Source organism: Penaeus chinensis, chromosome 39 (assembly GCF_019202785.1).
Source record: "Penaeus chinensis breed Huanghai No. 1 chromosome 39, ASM1920278v2, whole genome shotgun sequence".
Lineage (NCBI taxonomy): Eukaryota > Metazoa > Arthropoda > Malacostraca > Decapoda > Penaeidae > Penaeus > Penaeus chinensis.
The window spans coordinates 24,758,456-24,770,955 of NC_061857.1; the positions used below are offsets into that span (position 1 = coordinate 24,758,456).

The following is a 12,500-nucleotide window of genomic DNA, read 5'->3' on the forward strand; positions in this document are numbered from 1 at the left end:
CACAATTGTCAACACAGGAAAACACACCTCTCAGTCCAGAGCTTCGAATGAATGTCTGTATCTTCACCATCTCTAGTAAACTTTCTTCAGTTCATTATTTTAATCTTTTTATTCTTTTTATATATAGGTATACATGGCAGATGAAGAGAAGTCGCCAAGATGCCTTCATCAGTGGAATCCCCATGACGGCAAGCCACTCTCCGCGCTCTTCTTCCTCGATAATCACAAAAATCCAACCCCAGAGTGAGTTTCCATCTTTAGGGGGTGCTTTCCTAATTTTTTTTCATCGTCTTTGGTTCTGTTTCTTCCATTGTTTTGTTTGGGGTTTATATTTTGCCTTTATGAATGGTCTCTCTCTCTCTCTCCCTCTCTCTCTCCCTCTCTCTCTCTCTCCCTTTCTCTCTCTCTCTCTCTCTCTCTCTCTCTCTCTCTCTCTCTCTCTCTCTCTCTCTCTCTCTCTCTCTCTCTCTCTCTCTCTCTCTCTCTCTCTCTCTCTCTGTATGTTTTTTACTTTCCTGTGCATTTTGTTGCTAATTTGATATCAGATAAATTAGATTATTTGTTGAAAATTTAGATGTGAAAAATGTGGGTTTTATAGAATACAAAAAAAGGTAAATTTGTGTGATGTAAGTCTCTTTATTTATTAAAGGAAATATTTCACTTGTTTTTTATCTTCTTATGTATTTATATACCATTACTTTAATGTTGTTAGAATTATTTAATCCATTTTTAAAAATTATTTGTACATGTATATGCATATATACTATTTTTTTTTTTCTTTATCCTCCCAAGGGTTCAGTTTTGGAAGTATGCCGTCACAGGTGCCTGCAACAATTCTGAGCTGCGCGTTTGGTCATGTGAATCATGGCAGTGTCACCAGACACTACGCTTCGTCCCTTCACCGTCCCTGGGCCCCCTCAAGTTCAAGGCTGCCATGGACCCCTCTGCTAATTTCCTTCTTCTCTCCGATATCAACCGACGCGTGAGTAGACCGTTTTAGTTTTTTCTTTTTTTGTCATTTGTTTTTGTATTCATTTTTTTGTTTCTTGTTTCTGTATTTATTGATCTTTTTGTTCTTATCGTATTTTTCATACATTAGTATCGTTCTGTAGGGGTTTCCTCTCTTTCTCTCCTCTTTTCCATTTTTTCTCTCATCTTTTTTATCTCTTTCACTTTCTTCTTTTCCCTTCTCTGCTCTCTCTCTCTATTCCTCTCCCCCCTCCCTAATTTCTCTTTCTCCATCTTGTTGTCTGTGTAAGAGGCAGGATCAGACGTAAATTTCTTAAGGATGATGCTTCATTAAGTATTGACGTCCTTAAAAATAGTCTGTCAAAGATCACTTCCTTACTTTCAGGTCATGTATGTGATTGTGGTGTGCCAGGATGGTAATGCCAACAGTGGGGGAAGTGTAGGGAACAGTGGGGGCATTGGCACCAGCGGCAACTGCATCGGTGTCAAGAACGGTGGCGGAAGTGGTGGCAGTGCCCGGCTGGTGTCAGTGTCCGAGCTCCCGGTGCAGTACCCCGCTCTCTCCTTGGCCGTGACCGATGCAGCGTGGAAGCCCTACAAGCGGTGGAAACACGACCACGTTCACGACCATGCGCACAACATTCATGGTAGGTGGTCGGTCATGGCAGGATTTTTGTGTGTGTGTGTGTGTGTGTGTGTGTGTGTGTGTGTGTGTGTGTGTGTGTGTGTGTGTGTGTGTGTGTGTGTGTGTGTGTATGTGTGTGTTTGTTGTGTTTTTTGTGTGTGAAGGTTATTGTGTGTGTGGTCGACATTCTCCAAAGAAAAGGCATTCATAAGGAAAAGTGTTGATATGAATTTTGTTCTTTTAGATTAGAAAAAAAAAATTGTGAAGTTTGGTTTTTAAGTTGTCTACATTAATAGAAAAAAAATATATATATTTGTATAAAGTGTTTTTATGAATTCTGCTCTCCTAGAAGGATTTTGCAAGACTTCTTATAAAATTGTTTTCAGTTATACGTAAAATACCTTTGCTTGTCATTTTACTTTTGAAAAGGCTATTAATTATACTTGATGTATCAGAAATTTCACGCACAATATATTTCTGTCTCAGATGACGGTGATGATGATGGAGATGGAGTCGATGTTGTTGAAGGTGTTGTGATGCGTTTTGTCATCATCAACACTAAATCGCTACAGGAAGCAATACTGAGATTCCAGCCAGCCATTCCCTTGTCTGCGTCCAAAGCTACAACTTCCTTAGACTTGAGTGCCTCACAGGATTCTATTGGTATTATTATTGTTATTATTGTTGGTACTACTATTATTATTATTATTATTATTGTTATTATTATTATTATTATTATTATTATTATTATTGTTAGTACTATTATTATTGTTATTATTGTTATTTTTAAGACTCCCTCTAGTTTTCAATACATAAATTCTCTCTCCCTTTTCTCTCTCTCTCCCTCTCCCTCTTCTTCTGCCTCTCCTATGCCATCTCCCTCTTCCAACCCTGCTCCCACTTCTATTTCGTCTCCCTCTGTTTCTCCCTCTCCCTTCCCTCCTCCTCCCTCTACCTCTACCTCTACCTCTTGTATCCCTCTCTCCTCTCCCATTTCCTCCTCCTCTTTCACGCCCTCTCCCCCTCCAAGTTAAGAAAGATCCTTTGATTGCATTCTTATCGTCCCTTTTTTAGTAGAGAGAGAAGGTTAAAACAAGGGAGAACAATTGTTTCCAAAAAGGGAGAAAGAAAATGTTTGTACAGACAGAAATGAATAATGAAAAGGAAATGAGTGCAGCAATTCAGTTCATGGTCGTGTTTTGATCAACTGCAATAAAAATAACATACTTGCATTCCAGGGGTGAGGGACGGACTGACGGATCTCAGCATGAGCCTCAGCACCACCGTGTCGGAGGTGGAAGGAGGAGTGAGTGGAGACGGAGGAGGGACAGAAGGCCAACCTCCACCTCCCCCGCCCCCCGACGCCCTTACCTCCCCCCAGAGCAGTAGCCTGACATCGCAACACCCTGCACTGCACACCCCTCCTGCCACACAGGTCTGTCCCATATTTTGCCTTTTTTGCTTTTTGTTGTAGGTGGTGGTTGTTTTTTTTTTGTTATTGTATTTTGTGAATGTTATGGTTGTTTTATGTATTCTATTTTTGAAGAAAAAGAATTTGTTGTCTTAATTGGAAGTATTTTTCTCTTTTCTTGTAATTTTTATTTCATTTATATTTATTTTTTATATTATTACTAGTATTTAAAAGAATAATAATACTAATTGTTATTGTTATTATTGTCATTATTTTTATTATTGTTATCATCATCATCATCATCATTCCCTTTCATATGAATCATAGATTTGTTATTTTCTGGGCACAATAGGGTGGACCAAAAGGTTTTTATCTTTTTACAGAAGAAGAATACAGAAATGCACAAAAAACTTGTGTAAGATAAAGTGACTCTTTTTTTATTTTTTATTTTTTTTATTATTATTAATTTTTAAAGTTATCATTATCATTATTATTATCTTTGTTTTTATTGTAGAAATTAATTACCTAACTTTGTTTCTTCTGTTGCAGCCTCCTATGAACCTGCTCACCCCCGACTCCTTCAGTTCCCCTCGCAAACCAGAGGACATGGAGCATCCTGATGAGAACAGTGAGGACAGTTCTCTCTCGAGCAAGGTATTGATGCTTTTCAAAATTGTAATCAGATTTGCCAAATGGAAGTAAATACTGTTCTGTTAGGAATTGAAATATAAGCCGACTTTTTCTTTCTCTCTTTCTTTCTTTTTTTTTCTTTCTCTTTCTTTCTTCTCTTCCTTTCGTTCTTTCTTTCATTCGCTCATTTTCTTTTATTATTAAAGTAATAACAGAAATTTGTTGTATGCTGTTAAGTAAGGTAGAATTGGCTTTGAATACATTAAGTGGCAGATGGGAAGAATGGAAGATATAGCGACTCATCTTTCTACCTACACTATTCCAGGTAACCCCCATATCCAGCAAGTACGACGTGCCCTACAACACCAACTTTGAGAATGCGACGCTCTCTCTCCTATTGCGGTGTGGGTCGGGTACCCTGATGCCCGGCAGCGAAGGTGAGGGAGCCAACAACCTCAATATCTTGGGGTCAGTCGTTTCCGGATCGTCCAAGTCACCCCCAGCCACAGCGCTCCCCCCTCCCCCCTCTGGGACTCCTCCTCCCCTTGATTTCCAGGTGAGTTTTGATCGTTGGATAATTCTCGTGTCTCGGTACTTGATGCTCAGAACAAGAGCCATATCAAAGAGAAAAAAAAAATTCACTGTTATGTTTATGATCTATGCAGAACGCCGAGGAAGCGCCACTGGCCACGTCAGAAGTGTCTGTGACTGCGGCTGCTGGTCGTGGAGGAGCCAGCGCCACATCTTCACCTTCCTTGGAGGTCCAGCAAATCCTTCACTCACAAAATGGTATGGTGTTCCTTGTATATAGTGAACTTTAAGTTCCTGTTTATTTGTGTATTTATTTTTGTACTGGTTTTATGTATATATTTGTTTGTTTATTCATTATTTATTTTTCTGTTTACTTATTTAAGTATGTTTGTTTGTTTGAGAAATTTCTTGGTCTTGAGTGATAGTGATATGTTTTTGGTTGATGGGTAATAGGATGTTGGAATCCCTGGATGCAATAGATATGAATTTCACAGGTAAGAGTTCAGACTACGCAGAGGATGAGGACGAGGAAGACATCAGAGCGGCAGATGAGGTTGAAATGCCCGATGACGATGAAGATGAGGATGAAGACGAGGAGGAGGACGAGCCAGAAGCCCTGAGACAAGCACATTCCCATCCCAAGCCCCCACCTCTCCCTGAACCCCAGGCGGTGCCCCAGCCCCCTTCTTCACTGGCGCAGCCCACACCCACTTCCATAGCACCCTCTCACTCCTCGATGCCCCAGCCATCGTCCCTACCCCAGCCCCCATCGTCCATGTCACACACCTCTCTGCCACAGCCTCCCCCTCCTGCCAGCCAGCCTAGCTCCTCCATGCCACAGTTGCCCCCTGTGTCTATACCCCAGCCCCCTCCATCCATGTCACACCCACCGCAGACGGTGCCAAAGTTGCCGCTGAAATCGCCACACCTGCCAGAAGCATCGCCAACTCAGATGAATCAGTTGACACATGCACATGACACGCAGAAATCTATGGCCTCGGCACAGCCTGTTGACGTGTGAGTTAGGGTTTTCTATTATACATTTAAGGCAGGAGTGATGAATTTTGAGATTTTATTATTGAGAAAGTGTAACAGTGTTTAGAAGTCTAGGAGAAATCTGTATTATTAGCAAAAAAAAGCTATCTAGAATTGTTGATAATGATTTATTGATAGAATGAGAATTATAGGTTGTGAGATGAAGTGAATTGGAATTTTCTGCTTTCAAATAATGAGAAAAATAGGATTTGAAAACTTTTTGAAGATGAGCTATTAATTAAGAGAGACATTTCTCTTCATTCTCCGTTTCCTTGAGCAGGTTTGCCTCCGTAAAGACACTCCCTGCTCAGATAACATGCGCGCAGCTAGAGGCAGAGATCAAGGGAGGAGCCATCAGCCCAGAGGCCACAGAGAGCAGCACCCAACAAAAGTATGAGCAAGTTGATGTGTTCTGTGTTCATTGTATGTAATATTGGTAATTTTCTGGTTCTGTTTGAGTGATGAGGTAATAGAACTTCAGTCTTTTTTTCTTTCTTTTATGGGAACGGCATTCTGCACGTTAATGTATGGTACGTGATGCTGGAGATTTCCTTCCCTGCCTTTTTTATGTGTGGAGGGGTGGGGGGGTGAGTGTATGAGTGAAAGTCTTGGCACTTATGTAATTGTTGTAAGTCTTCTGGATATCACACAGGAGATCTGTAGTTCCAGATATTGTAATTCATTCATATCGTCTTGCCATACAGTGCATATAAATCTCTTCTTAGGGTATGATTTTCAGGCAGTGAAATTTATTTGTTTATATATATTTACAGCAGTCATCAGAGCCAAAGAAACAGAAACCATGTGGGCCTCGTGCGAGCTACAAACAGAAGTGTGCCTGATATGAGAAGTTCGTCAAGTTTAGAACAGACACAGCTCAACGGACCAGTAACGCCAGGGTAATGTTAATATTTATTAGTAATATGTTAATGTTTATTGGTAGACAGATATATGAAATGTTCCCCCCCCCCCCCCCCAAAGAAGGCTTGATTTTTTCTGATCAGTTAACTAAATGAAATTGGATAAACAGTTAATAATAAATGATACCATGGCCATTTTTATAAGCATTGGGGTAAAAAAAAACAAAAAAACAAATCTTGACAAATTATTATTTCATGATTCTGTTACCAACCATAACCATTTCTTTTTTGTACCTATTCCATAGAGTAAGTGCTGCTGAAATTTCCGAACTGCGTAGCATTGTGCGCAGCATAAGCCTCAGCAGAGACCAGAGCAATGAGGTACTCTCTCAGACCCTGGCACTTGCAAACAAACTTGACAAAGCAATCCAGCAGGTCAATCAACTGGCAAAACAGTAAGTGGTTATCTTGATCATTTTTGTATCAGTTATAGATGCATTGAATTTAAGGTTAGGTGAAGTAAGGCTTGGAGTTTGTATCAGGATCAGGCTTGGGTTATGGTTTAAATTTAGGCTAGGTTAAGTGAGATTATAGTGCATTCACTCTGGTGATATAGGCGGCCACACCCCCTCCCAGGATGTAATCATGCGGCTGGCTGGGCTGCATCACAGTTAATGATTAATGATAATATATGATCTATAATTTGAGTAACAGCATTTGCTTCTTAAATTTACAGTTTTTGTCCATTTTTACCACATTTTTCATAGATCATTGATTAAATGAATAAAAGTATATGTTGGATTTTCTATTTCTGCTGAAATATGGGAAGCTGGTTAGCAGACAGGCTCTATCATGTTTGATGATTTATGATAAATTTGACTTATAATTTGAGTAATACTTTTTGCTTCTTCTCAAATTTTCATGATCCTCATGTACAATTAATTTCATTGATGCCACCATATCCGATTAGAAAGCTCAAAATATAGTTGCATTTTTCATTAGCGGAGCTGGGATGCAGTGGTACCACACCATCTCAAGCTGCTGGTCAGGTGATCAGCTGTGACTCCTCTGTTCCTCTGGGGACAAGTGTTACAGGGTGTATCCTTTTACCACCCTGGTAGTTGCGTCTAAGAGTTTTGTTTCCTCTGAGAAAGAATGGAGGGATTGTCGTGGGCAGGCGCTCTATTTGATCCCCACGTAGTCAGTTGATCAGTGATCATTATCAGAGGGTGTAAACTGAATTAAATGTTTATGGGTGTAAATTCTTCCAATAAGAAAAATAATACTGGCTCTAGAAGCTGTGCCTCATTCTTGAGCTGGCAAGTGATGTAGGAAAGATTATAAACATTTTTCAGCAGTCCTACTTATACTTAAAGGAATATTTATGTTAAGAAATTATTATACAAAATTAAAGACTGGAAAACTTTTGCATATTATATAGTATGTGTTATTATGCTTAGCTATGAATGTACTGTTAGTTACTGAATGTAGTTAAAGTTAATTTTTTGCTAGGTATTTTGATGTTGATGATTTATTTTTATTAGTGTTTTTATCTAATTTCTTATAAAGTATTATGTCAGTAAATTTGCTTAATGGTAATTTATAGACTCGAAGAAGAGGAGCCTAATAGTAATTTCAGTGGTATTTAGAACTAATGACAGCACTGAATTTTATTTATGCTTCATTTGAATATTTCGTGCTAATACCCATTACCCATTAGATTTTATCTTTGCATTTCCCACAGATGATTGCATTTAAATTTGGGCTTTAAGGAAATACTTCCTAATAACGATCACTAAAAGGTCTATTGATTTTATCGGTCATGTTATAAAGACAGATGAGCTTGGATAAAGGGGCTGGTGGATAGGTGTGCAAGGTTATGAAAGGTGGTATAGGATTTCATGAGAGCCATTTTATCTTGCAGAGTGGAAGAGGTGAGGGCTGCTCAGTCTCAAGTGCAGATGGACCTTCCCCATGTCGTTGCAGCCTCTCTACGGCCGGTGGTGGAAGCCACACTCAGGAGCGAGATGCGGAACAGTGTAGTACCTGGTATGCATATTTCTTGCTGCTCTCCTCTTATCCTCCTCTTCCTCCTCCTCCTCCTCTTCCTCTCTCTCTTCTTCCTTTTTTTCTTCCTTCTTCTTCTTCTTCTCTTCTTTCTTCTTCCTCTCTTCCTTCTTCTTTTTCTTCTTTTTCTTCTTTTTCTTCTTTTTCTTCTTTTTCTTCTTTTTCTTCTTCTTCTTCTTCTTCTTCTTCTTCTTCTTCTTCTTCTTCTTCTTCTTCTTCTTCTTCTTCTTCTTCTTCTTCTTCTTCTTCTTCTTCTTCTTCTTCTTCTTCTTCTTCTTCTTCTTCTTCTTCTTCTTCTTCTTCTTCTTCTTCTTCTTCTTCTTCTTCTTCTTCTTCTTCTTCTTCTTCTTCTCCTCCTCCTCCTCCTCCTCCTCCTTCCCCTCATCTCTTCCTCCTCCTCCCCCCCCTCCCTCTCTTCCAACTACAGAGTTGAAAAAAAAGATCATTGTAAATAGAGATTGATGTGTTAATTTTTTTGGCTATATACAAAAGATTCACCTTTGTTTATTTATTTATTATTTTTTTTTTTTCTCTTTTTTTCACAGGAGTAGTAAAGACCATGGATCCCCTAAGATCTCACGTGTCTCAAGAAGTCCACAATCTCATGAAGACCTCGGAGAACCAGGTCATTGATGCCGTCACTAAAGTCATCCACTCTAGAGTAAGTGGCGGTGGGGTTGCAGGTTGCACTTTTTGGTTCTTGTTTCTTGATTTTAGTATTAGTATTAGTATTATTAATTATATTTTTTATTTTTTTATTTTTATTTTAAATTATTTTTTTATTCTGGGTCCTATCCTGATAATGAATTTGTAGTTATGCCTCTGAGTACATGACATTTGTTAATTATGATATTTTGAAATTATTAATTCATAAACCTTATTAGTACCTCAATCTGAAATGCCTTTCTCTCCACAGTCATTCTTAGATAACCTAGGAGGAACCGTCGGTGCTGTTGTTGGCCCATCAGTCCAGAATTCCTGCCGTGAAGCCTATAATAAGTTGCTCTTACCAGGACTGAACGCACTGACACAACAGGTGTTCTCTCAAGTCAATGAAAGCTTCAGTCGTGGCACCAAAGAGTGTGAGTTGCCACTGTTTTCTTCTTCGTCATTGTCATCTTTGTTGTCGTCATCATCATCATCATCATCATCATCATCATCATCATCATCATCATCATCATCATCATCATCATCATCATCATCATCATCATCATCATCATCATCATCATCATCATCATCATCATCATCATCATCATCATCATCATCATCATCATCATCTGTAGCTTATTGTATTTCATTCTGTCTGTGTCTCTCTCAGTGTCTATGTCTGTCTGTCATTCTTTCAGTCTTCATACATTTAGGGTAAGATGTATAATATATGTATATATATTACTATTATTATTATTATTATTATTATTATTATTATTATTAATACTACTGCTATTACTACTACTGTTTGTGATAATTCATCAAAAACTTGTCCACTTGGGAAAACAGACCTTCACAATGTGGAGAGTGAGATGCAGAGTGGTCGCACAGCCATGCAGGAGAGTCTCGGCAAAGCATCCCAGTCTCTGAACACGGCCTGCTCGTCCCTCACCACGCAGACAAAGAACCTGCAGGAGAATGTCACCAAACTCGGGTCCCAGCAGAACATGTGAGCCCGTTTTATGTGTTTTTGTAGGGGACTTTTGAGGCCTCTAGATATCAGTGGTAATTTGTTTCAGTTGGTTTTGAAAGGTTTGCATCACATTTCATAGTTAAAAAAAACTATACGCTCTGGTGAACGGCGGCAGCGCGCCGACTCTGAGCGTGTGAATTCGGTACATCAAGCCGAATCATTGCCTCGGGGCGTTTTGGCGCGGCGCCGCTGCGGACAGCCGCATGCCTCAAATCGGACGTATTGTTATGACGGTGATAGCCGTGACCCGTCGCCATTGGGTTAAGTACTGCTTAATGTCAGTGGTAATTTTTGTGAAACTGAAGTTTTTGTGAATAAGTTATATAGCTATATAAGATATTGTATGCCTGAGTAATAATGTTTTTAAAAGAGATGGAAACCTAGATCCATGAAACATGAGATTGGAAGCTGAATGCAATGGATGTATGTACTGTTAGGTGGTGCTGGAATGGATGTTATGTAGCACATGATACTATTGTCATTTTTATTTGTATATTTCTTTTTTTTTTATCTATTCTATGATAGTTAGGGAGTTTTGTAATGATGATTTCCATTTCTTGTCACAGTATATTATAGAACTATGTACTTTATTCAAGCTGTTCTCTAGTTCATTGAAATTCTTAATAAGTTTTTTGTCTGGTACATGAGCGTATGCAGATGTTGACAGATGTCATAGAATATTTTTGCCCATATTGTTAATTGCAAATTCCTAAAATTTCACCTCCACATACCCCCACAGCATCACAGAATCTCTAGCAGAGCGGATTCGAGCGTTGGTCCGAGAAGAAGTGACACGGGCCCTCCAAGAGCACCAAGCTGCCGTCGATGCCCGAAGCCGCGCACACACACCTGCACCTGCCCCCCATCCCCACAACCCCAAGCTAGCCCAGCAACAGGTTCAGAACCTCATCTCCTCGGGCCAGTTCAACACTGCCTTCAAGCAGGTATGTTGAATGCAATGCCCCCTCATTTAGTGCGCGCTTTTGTTTTTTTATGGAAACGGCACTTGATAGAAACAGGAAGATGAATTTTCCATTTCCCTCACCCTCTGCCACACACTTGTGCTTTGGTGCTTGGTTACACTTTGGTTAGTTACCCTCTTTTCCCCCCCAGTTCAATACCTTTTTTTTTTTTTTCTTCTTTCTTTTCCTATATGAGGGGTTGATTTTGTATATAGTGGTTCTTGTCCCTGCCTTTTAGTTATTTAGTTTTGGTATTTTAACACTTAGATATTGAAAATGATATACTGCCGTAGTTGTTTGTAATTCATTATTACCCATTTTTTTCTTTCCCACTTGTGAAGTATTTTGATCATGCTTAATATAATTATTATCTATTTAAACATGTAAAACATTTCCTCAAAAGTTAAAATTTGGCAGTATAGAACCGATGAACTTGTCACACATGACTTTGTGGATTGTGCTTTTTTTTTTATTTGATGGGGGCGGCTGCTACATGGAGTGTGGGTTTCAGGCTCTCTCTGCATCAGACCTTAGCCTCGTGGTGTTTGTGTGTGAGCGTGTCAACCCCCAGCAGGTGTTCAACATCACCCCTTGCCCACTTAGTCAAGATGTGCTTCTGTCCCTCGTCAACCAACTCTCACATGATCTTTCCACTTTCACTGACCTCAAGATCAAGTAAGTGGTGGTGATGTGAATTCTTATTCGGTTATTTGTTTAGATACCTTTTTATTAGCGGTAATTGTAGGATCTTATCTGTATTTGGGAGAATGCTCCTTTTAATGAAACAGTCCTAGTGCAAACAGTCCAGGGTTTTTAGAATAGTGAATGCCATCTGTAATATAGATTTCCTTTATTCACTCTTCTCATTTATTTCATCATTATCACCATGATATGTTACAACCCAGGTACCTTGAAGAGGCTGTTATGAATCTGGATGCCTCCCACCCAGTGACCCGCGAACACATGCGACCAGTGCTGCAGGGCTTCCAGCGCAACCTGCATACGCACCTGGCTGCCAATCCCAACCACAAGAAGGTCAAGATGCTGCTCATGGCTGTCAATCACCTTGTTGCCTTGTAAACTGCACACGGTTTCCTCAGTAGCCGAGGGACTCTGACTTCTTATTTTTTTATTATTAGTTTTGTTTTTCATTTTGTGTTCTTGTTGGTTTTGAAAACATAAAGGAAAAAGAGCATTAATATGTACCTAGTCTTTTTTTTTTATTATCATCATTACGTTCTTGTTTTGCCTGCCCAGCGGTCTCTTTATCAAAACTGTTGCAATCTCCTCTATGAGCTGTGGCTGTCTTAAGCTGCACGGGATAAAATTCTGATGCTTTTTTTGCCATCATAAAGTGATATGTGTCTTTTATTGTGTGAGTGATAATTGTCTTAACAATATTTCAGTTTGTCATTGTGTATATGGTTACCTATCTTTAGGGGAAGCCAGATGAGTTTATTGTTGAAAATCTTTTTAGTGGCTTTATCTCTTTCTGCGATGAGCTTCATTTAATTTCTTTCCCTGGCAAAACTGGTACATTATAGATCGCTATAAGAATTACTTAAAACGATCCCCATTTTTATTTGTTAGGTACTGGGATATATGCATGTTTAGAATTCAAAGTCCATAAACCAATTATCAGATTGTATGGAAAACACAATTGCCTTCTCTTTTACGTTATTAAGCCAAGATGGAGGTGAATGCATATCCTAGTTTCCACATGTGCTGG

The 12,500-nt window shown here is 39.3% G+C and overlaps 1 protein-coding gene across 2 annotated transcripts in view; it reads left to right on the forward strand.

Annotated features, from left to right (window-relative positions):
• The window catches only part of LOC125046689 (enhancer of mRNA-decapping protein 4-like), an 18,777-nt gene that overhangs the window by 5,745 nt on the left and 532 nt on the right, over window positions 1–12,500 (forward strand). The window contains exons 7-25 of one of the 2 annotated variants that reach the window (XM_047644558.1): window positions 128–243; window positions 793–982; window positions 1,355–1,616; window positions 2,081–2,257; window positions 2,833–3,029; window positions 3,555–3,659; window positions 3,961–4,191; window positions 4,301–4,424; window positions 4,661–5,183; window positions 5,482–5,592; window positions 5,978–6,100; window positions 6,367–6,516; window positions 7,986–8,110; window positions 8,674–8,789; window positions 9,045–9,210; window positions 9,626–9,785; window positions 10,549–10,753; window positions 11,283–11,446; window positions 11,677–12,500. The exon at window positions 11,677–12,500 is cut by the window's right edge and continues 532 nt beyond it. In XM_047644558.1, the coding sequence (XP_047500514.1) occupies window positions 128–243; window positions 793–982; window positions 1,355–1,616; window positions 2,081–2,257; window positions 2,833–3,029; window positions 3,555–3,659; window positions 3,961–4,191; window positions 4,301–4,424; window positions 4,661–5,183; window positions 5,482–5,592; window positions 5,978–6,100; window positions 6,367–6,516; window positions 7,986–8,110; window positions 8,674–8,789; window positions 9,045–9,210; window positions 9,626–9,785; window positions 10,549–10,753; window positions 11,283–11,446; window positions 11,677–11,851 (3,420 nt within the window). In that variant the 3' untranslated portion in view covers window positions 11,852–12,500. Of the gene's footprint in view, window positions 1–127; window positions 244–792; window positions 983–1,354; window positions 1,617–2,080; window positions 2,258–2,832; window positions 3,030–3,554; window positions 3,660–3,960; window positions 4,192–4,300; window positions 4,425–4,660; window positions 5,184–5,481; window positions 5,593–5,974; window positions 6,101–6,366; window positions 6,517–7,985; window positions 8,111–8,673; window positions 8,790–9,044; window positions 9,211–9,625; window positions 9,786–10,548; window positions 10,754–11,282; window positions 11,447–11,676 lie in introns of both variants that reach the window. The other variant, XM_047644557.1, reaches the window with a different exon arrangement.